Source organism: Pleuronectes platessa, chromosome 6, assembly GCF_947347685.1.
Source record: "Pleuronectes platessa chromosome 6, fPlePla1.1, whole genome shotgun sequence".
NCBI lineage: Eukaryota > Metazoa > Chordata > Actinopteri > Pleuronectiformes > Pleuronectidae > Pleuronectes > Pleuronectes platessa.
Genome location: NC_070631.1, coordinates 18,593,679 through 18,610,914, shown reverse-complemented (window position 1 = coordinate 18,610,914; position 17,236 = coordinate 18,593,679). Strand labels below are relative to the sequence as shown.

Below are 17,236 nucleotides of genomic sequence, written 5' to 3'. Positions count from 1 at the left end.
TGACAATCAGCATTTATCATCTTCTACCTTGTCACATCCAAACTCACATCACAACATTTTGTTTTATTATATTTGTACATTAATCCTCCATTTAATCCTCATTCGGGGACAGTCTATAACTTATTAATGGAAACTCAGTAACTCAGTAACCCAACAGTTCTAAATGTAGATGTAGAAGTTTGACCTGTGTCTCAGCATATATAAAAACACACCATCTTTACATAAGGGAAGCTCATTGTTAGTCATATAGAAGCCTGGTCTGACCTGTTTACAACTGTTTGCTTTGTAAGAAAAACTAGAAAAACATCATTGGGTCCAAAAGAGCCAAGAAAACGACATTAGCCAAAAAGATAAATTAAATAGGATCAGTCTGTGGTAGACTATATTAAATCTTTAGTCTCATTCAATCACCCAAGCTCATTAAAAACATTATAATTATGTTAATCTCTTCGCAGTGGAAACAGACAGATGCACCAGTGACTCATATTGGGTCGTGACCCCATTAGGAAAAACTAAATACAAGAGCAGTTACTCGTTTAACTCATTAAGTAAGTTAAAACCCTACTTCTGCGATGTCTTGAATTGTCGGGATATTATATTATATAACTAATTCACATTAGCACAACACAAATATAACCCAGCGCATACCAGAAGTAATAAGTAGAGTAGAGAACTTTTTGCAGTGAACTTCTGAGTTGACGTGTCCGAAAAATAGAGACCCATCCAATCTGAATTTAAGACAATTAATACTTTTTAAGGACCCACGACCACCCTGTGTTTGAAGGTGCTAATTGTATGTTTTCTCTGGTCTAAAGGCTAGGCCTGGTGGCAATGTTGGTGTCTGGCTAACACCTTCAGCCATCATGCATTATTATTTTTCATCAAGTTTCATGAATTATTGGGAAATCCAATGAAAAACAGGGCTCACAAAGTAAACAAAAAGTGACTGAAAAAACTTGGATCTTCCCCCTGATCCTCATAGTCATTACACTTGAATGGATTCTGTCCTGTCTCATACCATATCTTTCCACCAATATTGGTGATAATTCTTCCATTAATTTTTGTGTAATCCTACTAGCTAACAGACAGACAAATTAATACAGAACCTTCATGACGGAGGTAATAAACCAAAACAAGCAAACCCAGAGCTAGGTAAGGTCAGAAAGAGAGAAAACTTCTGTGGAGAGAAGGGCTAATCTGCAAGGGACATCTTTATATTACAACTTAAGATTCAGCTTGATTGATGTACAAAATTAATATGATTGTGCAATGGAAAAAACTGTTAGACTTTACATATGCTTGAAAGACTGGAAGTCACCATCATCTAGCAGTAAAATGAACTGAATTGTCGAACTGTGGAGAGTCTAACTCATACCACATGTTTACCATGTCAATATTGTCAAAAATGTAAACTATAACACCTTTGTTTGGGTTGTGATGCAACTTCACAGTAGTGTAAACTGGTTGAATCCGACCTGGTTGGTTTTGAGAGGTTTTCTTACAGTGGCTGTGTAGCTGTACTTATAAATAGCACTTTTAAGGAGCTCACAAGGAAAAGAAGGTTTTCATTTTTTTCTGCCACATTTCATTTTTAGAAACATGAGGAAATGCTAGTTATCAAGTGCCAACATCTGTCTCCTCACCCATAAACCCTTGTGTTTTGGAGATGTTCCTTGCTTTTTACTGGAATTCTATCGTCATACCCAATGAACAACATCAGACTTTGTTTGTAAAATCCTGAGATTGTGACTCATTAGGCACTGTTGTCTCTCTACCAGAAAGATACAAAACAACTTGATTGATGTGTTCAGTTTATTAGAGAAAAAAAGCTTAATTTTTATTAGTAATGTTTATTAGTGGTATGTGCTGTCTGAGGCACTGTGACTATGCTCCTCCACCATGCTTTAAAGCCAGAGAATGAAACTGAACGCAGATGTCACACTTCAACTCGCTTCCAAACCACATTGTTACTGTTGACGCAGGGTGAGAGCACAGATGGAAAGAGTTGTGACAGAAGCTGCAGGCCCACAAAACATCTGCAGTCAAGACATGACTCATTGAAACACTGAGGAGGCTCAGATCCTCGGCAGAGCGTTAACTGTCACTGTCTGTGTATCTGCGGATTAAATGCTCCCTAAACCGTGGCTTATAGTTTATGATAGTGTGCACGTGTTTATTTCGCACCCATGCTGGATTTTTTTATTTATACTTGTAGATGAAAGTTAATACAATCAGTGGACCTGAGCTTCTGCGTCTGATGTTCTCTTGCCAGCTCTTAATGATGCATAACAAACAACTGACCTTATTATTGCCCACTAATGGTCACCTTATAGAGAAGCCCTTACCCAGACTTTTACCCACCCACACTTCCATATTAAAGGAATAATTCCCTGCTGGGTGGATGGCCTTCTCATAAAAATTGTGTATCTATGCCAGACCTGGGCATTGTACGGACCCCGGGCCGCATCCGGCCCTTTTGCTGTCTGTGACCGGCCCGCGTGAGATAAACGGAATATTAGGAATCACACGTAAATAAGTGAATATCATGACAAGAATACAACAACATTTATTTTATTTTGAAGGTGCCTTTTTTAAACATTTACCTGACGTACATCCTGAATGCCCGCGAGCGAATGACGTGTTGGCGAGACATGGACTGCTAAGTATTTATATTCACATTGTCATATCGTTCATTTACGCTGAGTTTTAATTAATTAAAATGCTTATAAAAGAAATGCGCTTTATATATAAGCAGGCATACTATCTCATACTAATTGAAATGTTCGGTGGGGAAGCAGGTGAGATAATGCACTATGCCAGGGAAGTGTAGATTTGACCATGCTTGGCTACAAATGGAAAAGTACATGCCATGTGTTACAACAGACATCAATCAAACTATTGTCTCCTTCATTTGTGTAATTCAAGGTATACTGTATGCTTTAAAATTCTCATTGTTAGCTTAAATACAAAAAAAAAATCTCTTTTGCATGTGTATACACTGAGATCTCACAAAATGTTTGGTCATGAAAAGCTGGTTAAAAGTTATTGAAAGTCATGGAAAAGTTATGGAAATCCATTGGTCAAAATGTGTATGAACCCTGTGTATTATACATCAGGAGGTATTGTGTAAGTCAGTGCTAAAAATGAATCATGTTACTGATGTTGTACCTAAATTAGTTAACTTTATCAGGACAAGAGCTGAATCTCAGACAGTTTGTTGCACTGTTGGAGGAGCATGAGACTGAACATGGGGACATAGGCTACCACACAGCTGTCAGGTGGCTCAGTCTGGGCAAAGTGCTTAAAACTGTATGGGACCTGAGAGCAGAGATTCAAGAGTTTTGTGAAAAGAAAGGCAAGGACAGCCCAGAGCTCTCAGATGCAGACTGGATGGAAGATCTTGCATTTGCTGTTGATGTCACTGCACTAATGAATGAGCTAAATACCAAACTGCAAGGCAAGGGCCTGTTTGCACATGAAATGTACAGCCTGGTGAGACTTTCATGAGAAAGTTGCAGTTTCTTTCAAGCCAGTTGGAGGGTAACATTCTCAACCACATGCCAACACTGAAAGAAGCCACACCATCAGTTGATCACCTCCACAGGTACACTGCTGGCAGAGCACTTTAAGTCAGTATCACTGCTGGAGTTTCATTCTTCTCTCAAAGAGGAGAACTTTTCATACGTGAGGAGTCATGCTCAGAAGATGTTGGTTCTCTTAAACATTGTTCATCTTCATATACTATCGATATTGAAAAAATACAAAGTGGTTTGAAAATCGTCAAAGTTCCCATCTACTGTACCTTCGAACCTGTCAAAGCGTGCACCCTCTCCCTCCTGTTCATTCCTGGAGATACATACCTTAAAAAATGTGTTTTGCTTTTCCGTTTTGCTTCCAAAAGCACCAACAAACCAAATCACCTGGTGATTCTTGTCCTGCACACCATGTATTTGGGAAGTAAAAGTCTGAATAGCTACAGGATTAAAATAGCTGCAGATCTCTATGTGCTGTAACAGTTTTATAGCTGAGGCTTTGGATCGCTTATATAACAGCTCGTTCACTGGAAGCCAGATTGCGACTATGCTAAAAAATGCATGCAGTCATGGTACAGTGTAACATGCAAGAGTTCATGTTAGTCAACAAGCGGGTTTTAAAGGGTGATGACCATTATTTGTTTATTGATGCTGCAGGTATTTTGGGTCTAATTTGTGTGTATTGGACCTGAATTAAAAGATGTAATTGCTAAACAATGTGAGAATTATTCTCTTTCTATAAGATGCACAAACATATCAGTGGAAAAGACCCAAAAGCTGCATTTTGACTTTTAAACAACCATGACAGAAAAAGTCTGAAGTCCGGCAACTAATATTCAAATCTTGCCAGACAACTAAAACAGAAAATATAAAAATACAAAATACAAAACACAATAAACAACAAAACAAAACAAAAACATAATAAAACTCCTAGTAATTATACTTTGTTATCTTATGAGTACACATGATCAAAGTCCCTTTCCCAACATATTTTGAGGCCCTCCAACTATGGAAATTGTATATAAATATAATCATAGAATTTAGATGCTCTCTTATTTTTGAGAGATCTTCAATTCCAGTTTTACGTTGAAAATGTGTTTAGTTGAAATACAGCAATGCCTAATTGAATAACCAATGCGTAGGTACACTGAGTGCAACTAATGCAGTCCAATACAAAATGCCAAAAATTATATAAGAAGAGATTTTACTCCAAAATTGAAAAAGTTGAGATCTCAAATTTCCTTCGAATTTAAGACAAACACAATCAAGTAACACTGTATCCATTTACTCTGATAGTCAGCAGCAACTGTGACTCTTATTCTGAAAATATCTGAAAGTTAGATGCTTACTATTGCTATTTGATCACCAGCCATAATGAGGTGACTCTCCTCCGCCTTATACAGCTTTTGGGAGCTAAGTTCAGGTGAAGGTGCAGATGTCTGATGAATTAAAGGAAGAAACTTGCACCTGAGAAACAGTGAATTTTCAGCTTGTAAAACAGCAAAACTTTAGTCTGAGTGGAATAAATACTGAGAACAAATAATTCCATTTTAGAGTTTTTTATTAATTTTTATAAATGTGGGGATAACAGGAGCACCTTGAAAAAAACCCATTGCAAAACTTTTGACTTAGTAAAAGCTAGGTCCGGCCGGATAAATCCCTGGCCTGAAAATGATTACGGGGGTACCTGCACCACAGAGGATCAATCATCAATCTTTGTGTGGGAGAGCCCCGTGACAAGCACCACTGCCACACTGACATTTGAAAGTGAAGCTTTCGGAGTAACATCATTCACTTATTATCTCCTGAAGAAGGAAGAGATGCCTGCTCTGAAAGAGGAGAAGAAGCCAGGCTTTTTGCACAGGCGTCTTCTCAAAATGGAGATTATCGATATCTCAAGTTGTGGATCTCTTCCAAGAAGGGAAGACATGAGCATCTCTGGAGAAGTCCACTTCTTACTCAACTCCTTGAAAATGTCCTTGTCAAGGATTCTTTTAGGGATGAAAGGTGAGTCAATGTCTTTGACCTCGGCCCATATTCTCTCCAGCAGATGACGCCTTGTGTCATCATCAGTACAGTTCACCTTTGCCTTCTTATAGATTTGTGTGACGAGCTTGTCTGAGAGAACACTGATATACATTTTATATCTGGCCTCTGCCTGGATCTTTTCAAACTTCTCCCTGGCCCTCCTGTCTGATGATGCTGAGTTATCACGTTCTTTGCTGACCTCTGATGATATTGTCTGCTTCGATCTTTTCTTCCCACTGCCGCTGACCACTGCTGGTGTTGACTGTTTCAGTCTTTCCTTCCCTCCGCTGCTGACTTCTGATGATGAAGACTGCTTTGATCTTTTACTCCCACTGCTGCTGACCAGTGCGGGTGTTGACTGCTTCAGTCTTTCCTTCCCTCCGCTGCTGACTTCTGATGATGAAGACTGCTCCGATCTTTTATTCCCACTGCTGCTGACCAGTGCTGGTTTTGACTGCTTCAGTCTTTCCTTCCCTCCGCTGCTGACTTCTGATGATGAAGACTGCTTTGATCTTTTACTCCCACTGCTGCTGACCAGTGCTGGTGTTGACTGCTTCAGTCTTTCCTTCCCTCCGCTGCTGACTTCTGATGATGAAGACTGCTCCGATCTTTTATTCCCACTGCTGCTGACCAGTGCTGTTGTTGACTGCTTCAGTCTTTCCTTCCCTCCGCTGCTGACTTCTGATGATGAAGACTGCTTTGATCTTTTACCCCCTCTGCTGGTGACCACTGCTGATGTCGACTGCTTAGATATTTTCTTCCCTCTGCTGGTGACCACTGCTGGTGTTGACTGTTTCAGTCTTTCATTCCCTCCGCTGCTGACTTCGGATGATGAAGACTGCCTCGATCTTTTATTCCTACTCCTGCTGACCACTGCTGATGTTGACCGCTTCAGTCTTTCATTCCCTCTGCTTGTGAACTCTGATGATGGTGAAGACTGCTCTGATCTTTTCTCCTCAAGGCTGTTGACCTCTAATGATGATGACTGCGATGAGTCGATGGTCATTAAAGCGACTGACACTCTGGTTGTGTGGCGGTTAACTTGGTTGTTCAGCCACCAGCTAATCAAGGACAGAAAACAAAACACCCTGGTCTGAATGTCTGCATATATGCCCCTGTGTGAAGTAGGAACTAGAACCTTTTTCACTCGACCTGAACCCTTGGCTGAATTCTTGCCAGGTGCGATGTGCGAATAGATGAGATCCGAAAGCTCTTTTGTGAATACAATAACCTTTTCAGATGGAGGCTTTTCCAGTGTTTGGAATGCAGAACTTTCATTTCCACCTCCTGGCTTCTCCTTCTCTAGAAGCACAGCGTCAATACTACTAACCAATGACTGTATCGCTTTCCTGCTAGTCACTTTGGGATTCTCATTGAATTTTTTCGCGACCTGTGACAATATTTGGAGCGTCCCTGCTGCAGCAAAAGTCTTTATGAAAAGCCTATTGATCTTTCTCATTCCTTTACCGTTTGATAAGTTTGGCTGTGGAGATTCCTTTCCATTTGAGCTTTCCTCACTGATTGACTCAATTATTTCATCTAAAGCCTGATCAATCTCTGGAGAAAACGATGAATTGAGAGAGAGGCTGTCATTAAACTCATTGAAGAAGTCTGTAATGTCAGTCAAACTTTCGTTGATTGTTTCCTGGACAAGCCTCTTCACACTGTCCATACTGCTTGCTGTTGAACCTCCCTCTGAGGAACTACGTGACTTGGAGCTTACTCGTGAAGAGTAGGAGCTTGAAGAAGTCCTACACACCAGAATGGGATCATCTGAACGGTCCTGTTCCTCTGAGGAGATGGCCCGACTTTTCTTGCGCGATTGACACTTGACCAATTTTTTGATTCGTTGGTCTGTCTTTAACGACTCGCAGGCATAACAGATCATCTTCTGGACTTTAGTGGGGTTAATGAGGCGGGTTGGTATGGGCTTCTCAGAGCTCACACAGATGGAGCTTGCAGACAAGGTGGAGTTGACAGTCTCCGTCACCTCCTCTACAACCAAGTCTGTGAGCTTATCCAAACTCTCAGACGTTGTTGTGCTGCCTGGTGAAAGACTGTTGTTGAGAGTATCGCCCAGAATGGACCGAACTTTATCCTCAGACACGGGTGCACGGGGACGTCGCTTTACAATGGCATTTGAAACAGACGTCATTAAGTTCAGCAGAAGTTCTGCCAACATAAATGTTGTAGCTTCATCCGGTTGGCATGACTTCAACCGCTCCCACTGCTGTGCAGTGAGCTTCGTAAAAAAGTTGTCAAAGTATGGGCGGACAGTCTCTGCATTTATGTCCATTTGTTTTACTTTCTGAGTGAACTCCATTGTGACTGTTTTTTTCGCTGTTCGAAGTGTGTTTGACATGAAAAATCTCTTATCTTATTGGTTCTACCAATTGGCTGGTTGCTGCAGACTGATTCTTCAATGAAGCAAAGAGAAGTGGACACTAGGAATTTAGTCAAAGGGGGTTAAAGGAATTTAAGCAAAGAGGTTAAATTATTTGTAGCAAAGGGGGTTAAAGGAATTGAAGCAAAGGGGGTTAAAGGAATTGAAGCAAAGGGAGTTAGAGGAATTGAAGCAAATGGGGTTAGAGGAATTGAAGCAAAGGGGGTTAAAGGAATTGAAGCAAAGGAGGTTAAAGGAATATAATGGGACTAATAGATCAATGGAAACTCTGATGTGACAATAAGCCACACCCCTCCCCTTTGACTGTAACACAAAAATAACTCATTGAACTATTATATCCATTAGTCTGGTATTAGGCTTTTGTTTCACAGATAATACGTGTGCTTGTGCTTTCCACTTGGATCGACCTTGTATTGCAGGACCTCTAGGATCGGTGCACCAACTCAGTAGATCCTTAACACAAATTTGTAAATGTCTAAATTATATTTCTTTTTCCTTTTTTTCTTTTTTTAATGTCTCCTTAAATCCTCCACTAAAACCCAGACTTATGGAATTCTTTCAGCTCAGCCACCGGCTCTACTGATAGGTTGAGGAAGGATTAATGCAGGTTTTTATTGGTTGACAAAACAGAAGCTATTTATTAAAATCACATTCTTACTAACACAATATTGCTAACATTTAGTGTGGGGTTCTTATGTAATGTTTACTGATTCACAAGTCTTAATTTGTCTTTGTGTTGTCATGTGTCAGATTGTTTTTATGGTCCTGAGAGATCAGCATCTTCTACTACCATCCTAATACATAAAAAAAGTTACCAGATTAGAAAACAGCTGAACTCAAATCAAACACTCCTGGCTGTTGTCTATTGTACATACTACCACTACTTTCTGTTTCAACATAAACCGTGATTTTTAACAATAAAAGCGCTGCCACTGGACTGGATGATGGATCCTCCAGACTCGCAGCTTCCCACTCACTGCAGTAGTCAGATTAGTGATTCAACACAATGTGACACAACGTGTCAGAGCCAAATGTATGAAATCAGAGGCTGCGTCAATGCAGCTTCCCCAGAGGCTTATACCATCACTATAAGTATTGAAGTTAAAATGTGGTTATAGCCTCTGGTATGAAGTAGTGCAGTGGCCCCTGTCAACCTTGGAATGGGCTGTTGGTTTGGCCTGTGGTGATGCTGGTTGCAGCTTTCTTCATGAAACATATGTAAAAGTGTACTGGAGTAATTGAGCGGGGGAAAGTAAAGACCGACTGTAGGACTCAGTCCACAGAACCCTGAAGCTGCACCTTTATCACTGCTGCACAAAGAGCTGTTCAACAGATTATTCAAAGTTCAGAGAGGCTGGAACTCAGTACGCAGAACTGGAGAGTCAGTCGATGTTGCCGTTAGTTTCTTTTTATTCAGAGTTCATAAATTGAAAGTATTGCTTGTTCTAATCGCACCACAGCCACTGACAGACAGAGGATTTGCATGTTAAAGAGGAAATATAAGTTATGGATGGTTTTAAAACGTTAAAATGCAAGTTTCAAAATCTATGTCATTGTAATCTTTAATTCAAAGATGAATATGTTTTTTCTGTTTATAGCTTATATCTGAAGTAAAAACAAGAACATTAAACTTTTGTGGTAAGAGGAGTTTCACATCAGCCACTGCAGCAGCTGGTGCAGTGATAAGCTCCAACGATCAAAGGAAACTCCAGACAGCTGATCCCAGTTTGACAGTCTGTTCAAACAGCAGCCTGCAGGGAGCTCAAACTCAAACTCTTAGCACAAAATGTTTCAAATTGATCTATGCATTGAATCTATGGATGATAATGGTCATGTGTGATCATATAGCAACTTCACATTGTCATTATCACATTGGCTGAGTCTTGTGTGTTTGTGAATATGGTAGCATATAATGGCTATTTTATTGATTTAATTGACTGATGATTATTGTCTTTGAGCTGCAGTGCAGTACTTAAAAGTTAACGTTGATTGCATTACCAAAGAAGATTACACAATTCTGATTTACCCTGTCAGCGTAGTAGTTTGACAGTTACTGACTCAACTTCCTTATTGTCTATTGAGTGTTTGTCTAGCAGGAAGGTGGATTAGACAGAAACAGAAATATGAAATCCCTCAGTTAGAGGAGGGGAACCACTAACACAGAGTGTGTTCTTTATGACCTGTGTGATATGACACTGCGGCTTAGAGATATTGGCACAGTTGGATGAATGTGTTTGGTTACTTGCTTGAATTAAGTTTGATTGCTGTAAGAATGACTTTAGCAAAAATCCAACCATTTCCCCACCATCTTTGTCTATTTTACTAAACCTTTGTTTTTGAAGTTTAAATTTGAAGCCGTCTGACGGGTTTCTGATCAGTAAATCCTGAGCCGTGGGGCCAAAAGGTCTCAAACATGATACGGTGGCCACTGCAAAGCTGCCTTTTTTATCTAAAATTATATAATGTGAAGCATGTGGTAGATGAATGATAGAACAGGTTCACATAAGCAGGTAAATGCAGTTGATAGATCAAAGCACTAAAACAAATACAGACTGGACATACTTGTACATGACCTACAGGGACAGCAATGTCATCAGCAAAGGTCAGTAGCATTGTAAGCTTAAAAAATAACTGACACATACTGAGTGTGCAAAACATCAGTGTCACCTTCCTGGTATTGATTTCTGGGGTCACTCACTTGCTGCACGCTACCTGCACTTGTCTCTGTTCTTTTCTCCTTTCCAAATGTTACTTTAAAAGGGAAACTCTACATGATTCGTTGGACATTTAATGATTTTGGTGTTTGTTTTAGTTTGAAGGCAGTCACTGGTACTATCACGTGGACTACAGTTTGAGTGCTACTATTTTGTGGAATAAGCATGGACTTGTTTCTAGTTAAGATTTCTCTATTGACAAAAGCTTATGTAAATGGGGATGGGACATGGATGAGTGTAAAATTGGGTCAAAGATCACAGGAACCGAGAAGTAGGTGAAAGGTGGAGGGACGGAGCAGCTGCAGTGACCGACAGGCCGTCCAATAGATGTCTGACTGAGGCTGTGAACCCACATGGAGACCTGTGAACCAGCCAATGATTATTTATTTTTTACACAAATACAACTGACAGTTACAAACACCCACTCACACACAGTTCGTGCATATGGGTCCTGTTGCAGACGATGTTTTCGCTGATGGTGTCTGTATTAGTTTCCTTCCCTCTTTGTGTTTGTACATCGGGACTATTTAATGTCCCTGCTGCTCATTGCCGCCGTTAGGCTCATCAGCAGAGGACGCTTTACAATTTAACAGCTTTCCAATGGCTCCCTTTTCCTGCCTCTGCCTCAGGGCAGAACTTAGCTGAATAATGCAGAACATAATGTTTTTACGGCCACTTGTATTTCCATAAAATTGACTGAGTAGGAGTTTTCAGGTGCCCGCTGTGACCATTTACTGGGAGTTTATGTGAAAAGACTGACGCTTGTATTCACAGTAACTTCATTATAATGAATTCAATAATAATGCAACAGCGAGTTATAACTCCTGCATCAGTAAGAGAACTGGCCACAGTGTAAATAAGTATCAAGGTATTCTCTATAATTATTATGATTTCCATAAATTAGATTGACTTCTCCGGCTATGCAGATATATTAAAGATTAGATAGATTGAGGGTAATATGTTGACTTTGGGAAAGTTGCAAAAGCAAGTGGAGATAAAGTGCATCAAAGAAAAAGACAGTTACATAAGAAGAGAGCAAAGGGATTATACAAACAGACAGAGGGAAATAGGCCAAAAAGGACATTTAGCAGCAGTGGAATCAGACGCAGTTTTTTGTTTTAATTGAAGCAGATTTGTATCAAATAAAAAGATAAAATATTTTTCCACAATCTCTTGTTCTGCTTCTGCATGAAGAGAGTTTTGGTGTGTTATATAATGACCTAGAAGGTTCTTGGTTTGAATTCCAGTTGAGCCGGGAACTTTCTGCATCCAACTGTGTTGGATTTCTATTCCAGTTTCTTCCCACAGTCCAAACACATAGAGATTGGGGTTAGGCTAATAGTAGACATTGGGTGTGTATGTGAGAAGGAATGGTGGTTTGTGTTTGTATGTCAGCCAGACTTTATTTATATAGTGCTTTTTTTACCAGTGTTATCCATTACTCAAAAGCATTTAACAGTACATTTCGTATTTACCCATATACGCACACATTCACTGCACATCTATAGGCTGCACTTTTTCTATTACACACTATTTATACACCCTCGCCACAGCCATCAGGAGCAATTTGGGATTCATAATGCAAACTGGAGGTGCTGAAAATCGAATCACCAAACAGGTTATTGATGACCCCGTCTACATCCTGAGCCATAGCCGCCCCCAAAGGAGAGGCAGGGTATATAATGTATGGGTTAATGGATCTATGCATCCACTGATGAAAGTGTGCTATGAATTTATGATGACACCAGGTTTGCTTTCACCGCTGAGTTTGCAGTATCAGTAAACTCTAACTCAAGCATGCAGTTTTGAACTACTAGGGAACTATCAAAAAACTGGATTTAAATCAAGTATATAGTGTTAGGGCTGAGGGGTGAATTGGTACAAGGCCGTTGTGTCCTGATAAATACACACTGATGAGATTCAATGATATCCATTGTGGCCTTTTGACCTCATCTCTCTGCACTGAGGAAAAATGTTTTCCTCTATATTTTATTTAAACTGAGTCAGAATCCGCTGACAGTTTCCCTGCCTGTCTCTCAGCCTCTATTTCTTTTCATCAGATGGCAATTTCCTCTGTCTCGCTCTTGTGTTCTTTTTCTCTATGCAACACACTAACTCACACAGGCACACACACACACACGCACACACACACAAACACACACAAACCTCCTAAAATAACTTCCTCATTTCTGGCTTTGTTTTCATACCCCTCTGTCACCCCTCATCCCTCGCTCAGACCCCATTTCAGGTCACTGTAATACAGAACAGCTTTGCAGTCCAAAAGACATCACAGCTTTGTCCGGAGCTTAGTGATGTAGTTACTGATGTATTAAGAGTGTTGGTGATAATATGAGATAACCACAAATATGCCAGCCAGCCATGACCTAATTAATAGCTCTATTTTCTTTGTACTATGCTTTTAAATCACACTAAAATGTTTTGGGGAAAAAAGTTTTATTGAAGAAAGGCGAGAACATTCTGGAGATGACTTACTGGCAACCACTGCTCCTAATTGGACAAACTGTAGCCAGTGGTCTTTAGTCTGAAATATGCCCCCTATGAAAACTTCAAGTTTAATGGACTACGTTAGAGGTGGTTACTTTTGGTCCCCATAAATTGCCCTAAACAGGACTGTGCACACTCATACATACCCACACACACGCACACTCACAGAGTCTTAGTCCATTAATCAGATTAACATGCCAGTGCTCGTTCTCTCTTTCTTGTCCTCTGGCTCCTGCCAAGTCAGGACACATGGAAACTGAACTCTCCACTGTTCATTTAGCACTCCAATATGTTTATATAAGGCCACAACAGCAAAATCTTATTACACTATATAGCACTCAGTAGAGTCCCTACCTTTGCCAAGAGCCAACATTCCCTTTATTAAACCACAATCAAATTCACTGAATCCAGATCTGGATTTGGATCTCCAATTATCACACTCTCATAAACATCAGTCCCCTAACATGCCAGATTTTTTAATCAAGATCCTTGAATTATTTCCTGTGAAATTGGGGAAAATGTCAAAAAATGCCCTCATCTGCGACTTTGTTGGGATCTGCTCCAAAATTGAATGGGTTCTTCTTTCTTGGTTCATGTCCCATCCTTATATTTCTTCACAGCACTACCGGACGAGATTCATTCAGATTGTCCTGACTCGTCTTTCTACCTCTCTTTCGCTTTCCTGTCCTGCCTGAACAGCTGCACCTCACAGTCACAATTGCTTAGATGTAACTATGCTGACTGTGTTGCATTCCAGTATATCTCAGTCCGGCATGAGGGTGTGCCAGCGAGTCAGCATAAACAATACCTGGACAGATTCATTTTTTTCCGCCATTGTGCCTGCAGGCAATCGACACGATTTTATCTTTCCTTGTCAGTTGCACCGTCGAGTGTGGAGAATGTGGTATTTAGGCATAGGAGGTTTGTGAGTCAGCATTGCATGAGGGGTATCAGGGTATTGGCATTGACCTGGGCCTGTGTTTGTTTGGAATAGCTGTGAGTAAGGCCAGAGGGAGGACTGAACTCTCAGTACTGCTCACTGAGTGTTTTAATAAGGCTGGTTATAAGCCGTGTTGTTCCAACAGCGTGGGAGACGAGTGGGTCTCCAGTTCCCATGAGAGGGTGAGGAGAGATAATGAGTAAGAAAAACAAAAGAAGTCAATTTTTCCTCTACCTGGAACATCAAAAATACTTCAGCTTCACACACAATAATGAATATCACCTCTATCCAGACTAGTCATGAGAGTATGGGGAGTCGTGTTGATGATGATGTCACTCTCAGCCTACTAAAACTTCGGAAAGGTCAGGTGTGAGAAATAATACAGAACTCAACATCTCTTCCGACTACACCTCTGTTTAGAAGATGATGGCCTAATAAGCATCATCAACTCTGTGTTTATAAAAAGTTAGTTGCACTTACGTATATATTGCACTTACATGTAGCACTTTGGGGTTGATTGCACTTATTGTAAGTTGCTTTGGATCATAGCGTCAGCTAAATGATATGTAATGTAATGTAATCATCAGTTAACCAATACAAATCATATGATAAGGCCTCTCAAAGACATGTTAATATCAATGTTTATGTTTACCAATAAGCAGAATATTACAGAATATTGCAGAAAATGCATTTATGTTAACTTTATATTTAAATAATTCTGTTTATTTTCTAAATGGATTCTGACATGATAGCAAGTCTTTTAACATACAAGATCTGAATTTGAATTTGTTCCAAGAAAATGCCTGTCGAGGCTCAGCAGACCTCTCTGAGCAAAGTGCCACGCTGAGCCAACGTACTGCTGAGTCCTGAAGGCCGTCACTTGTCTGCAGAGGCCTGCAGCTGAATGGATGCAGGCATCTGCCAAGATTAGATCTCACCGCAATTAAATCCTTCAAAGTTTCAAAAAAATGCAGACGTTATATTTTGGGTGAATGGCGATAATCTTAGAGAGAGATAGAAAGAAAGAAGCACATTATAGCTCAGTGTAACAGTTTTTGATTCACTGTACAGTCGTCTTTACTATCGGCATGTGTGTTACAGGACATTATGTCTGTACAAAGACGCTCTTTCACGCGCACACGCACAGGCACACACTCAAACACACACACACACACAAACACACACACACACACACACACATACTTAGCCCATAGCGATGGCTTTCTAAAAGGAGGGAAAAGGCGTCAAAGTGGAGCCAGTTGCTAATGAAGCCTGATAAACAGCTACTCTTATGCTGCCCCCCCTCCACCACTATTCACCACCATCCTACCTCTCTCTCTCTCTCTCTCTCTCTCTCTCTCTCTCTCTCTCTCTCTCTCTCTCTCTCTCCCCCTGGTTCCCTTCTTCTCTGTCCCTGCATACATTTGGACTAATTCTGTGCTTCTGCTGGTTGAAGCTCTCACAGGCTCCTCAGCACGGCTGCTAACGAGAGAAAACAACACCGGAGAATTTCAGAGCTGCTCCGCTGCAAAATACGCTCGGATAGAAAAACCTGAAAGAAACATCTGGTCTTAGCGAAAATGTTTGGAAATGATGATGTACACTGAAAACCTCTTGTTGATTGGGTCTTTTCAGTTATGATTTAACCTTCGCTAATTTGTCAGGCTCCTATCACATGACCCCTGTCCGAGAGAAAACAACCAGTATTAGCTCCGTCTACCAGTGTAGGACGCGACGTGGATAATTAATTACAAGTTTTGCTAGAAGCTGCTCCGTCAAATTCTACATTTTACTTTTTGTTATTGCCGCTTCTCATTTGTAGCCTAGGTCTTTCTGCAACAACAACCAAAAGCTTCCTGTTTAGACCAGCATGCCCAGTGGACATGACTGGTCACGTGATATGTGTTTTCAGGGGTCTTCGTATGGATGGGGATTAGAACTAATAACAAGCCAAAGCGCTCTTGTAGTCGTTTTAGTTTGACAATTTTTTCTTTTTAAGAACATAGTAGTAGGTACGTAGCCTCAATTGACTATAGTAGTGAATAGTGTGAATGGCTTATTTGTCTTGCCCAATGTCAGCTGCGATTGGTTCAAGTTCGTCCCAGGACGCTATCTGTTTCATACCTTTTTAGACTGTAACACGTGATTTCCCCCTGGCTATAAGAAAATTATAATAACTACAAATCCCTATTAGTCACAGAATGAACGAACCAGAATTTCAGGATAAAATGTGCTCACCATAGACAATATTGACACATAAAGTGCTCATTATAACCATAAATAAATATGATACGATCATGTTTAAACATCCAAATGAATTTCACAGATCTACGTAAACTGTGAAAACCGCCTTGGATGACAATTTGGCTTTGCCTTGCTTTGGCACAGCTAACCTTTACCCAGAGGGGATAGAGTGACGTAGAGAGACGGCTCTATGAGCAGAGTCGAGTCGAGATAAAGACAAATCTGAGATGCTTCATTCCATGCGGCTTTCTTTTTTCACAATACTTGATAAATCACCTTTATTGAAACTGAAGATATATCTTCATACCGCATCAATTTTGCTACATATTTGAATAGATCCTCTCATAAAAACAAACTCTAGGTTCCACAGTTTTAGGCCAAAAGAGCTCTTTTCTGTTATGTGTGGGTCACATTGGGTTTTTACTGGATTCCCTCAGTGTGTGTTTTAAGCAGGCAGGCAGGCTTTTGTTGTAGCAGTCAGACGGACAGATGGATGAAAGCTGCTGTCTCTAAAAAACACAGCCTCTGCTGCTCTCAGTCTCTGTCTTTGTCTATCAACCTTGAAATGATATTTTTCTTTTATCGTCCCATCTTGATCTGTGCTGTACCGACACAGCACTTTATCAAGGAAGCACAGCACCACACTCTAATGCAGGACGTTTGCTTTTTGTATGAGAAAAATAAGTCAAATTTAGGAAACTATGCATTTATGAAATGGTGAATAAACATTGTGTCCATCTCCTCTTCTCCTCCATTTCAGGGCTCTGGTGTTTATTGCCCACGGAGCAGGAGAGCACTGTGGGCCGTACGATGAGATCGCACAGAGACTGAAGGAACTGTCCCTGCTGGTGTTTGCACACGACCACGG

General features: G+C 40.5%; 1 protein-coding gene across 2 annotated transcripts in view; it reads left to right on the top strand.

Annotated features, from left to right (window-relative positions):
• mgll (monoglyceride lipase) overlaps positions 1 to 17,236 on the top strand; it is a 45,112-nt gene that overhangs the window by 4,220 nt on the left and 23,656 nt on the right. For both annotated transcript variants that reach the window (XM_053424432.1, XM_053424431.1), the window contains one exon: positions 17,129 to 17,235. In XM_053424432.1, the coding sequence (XP_053280407.1) occupies positions 17,129 to 17,235 (107 nt within the window). The remainder of the gene's footprint in view (positions 1 to 17,128; position 17,236) is intronic.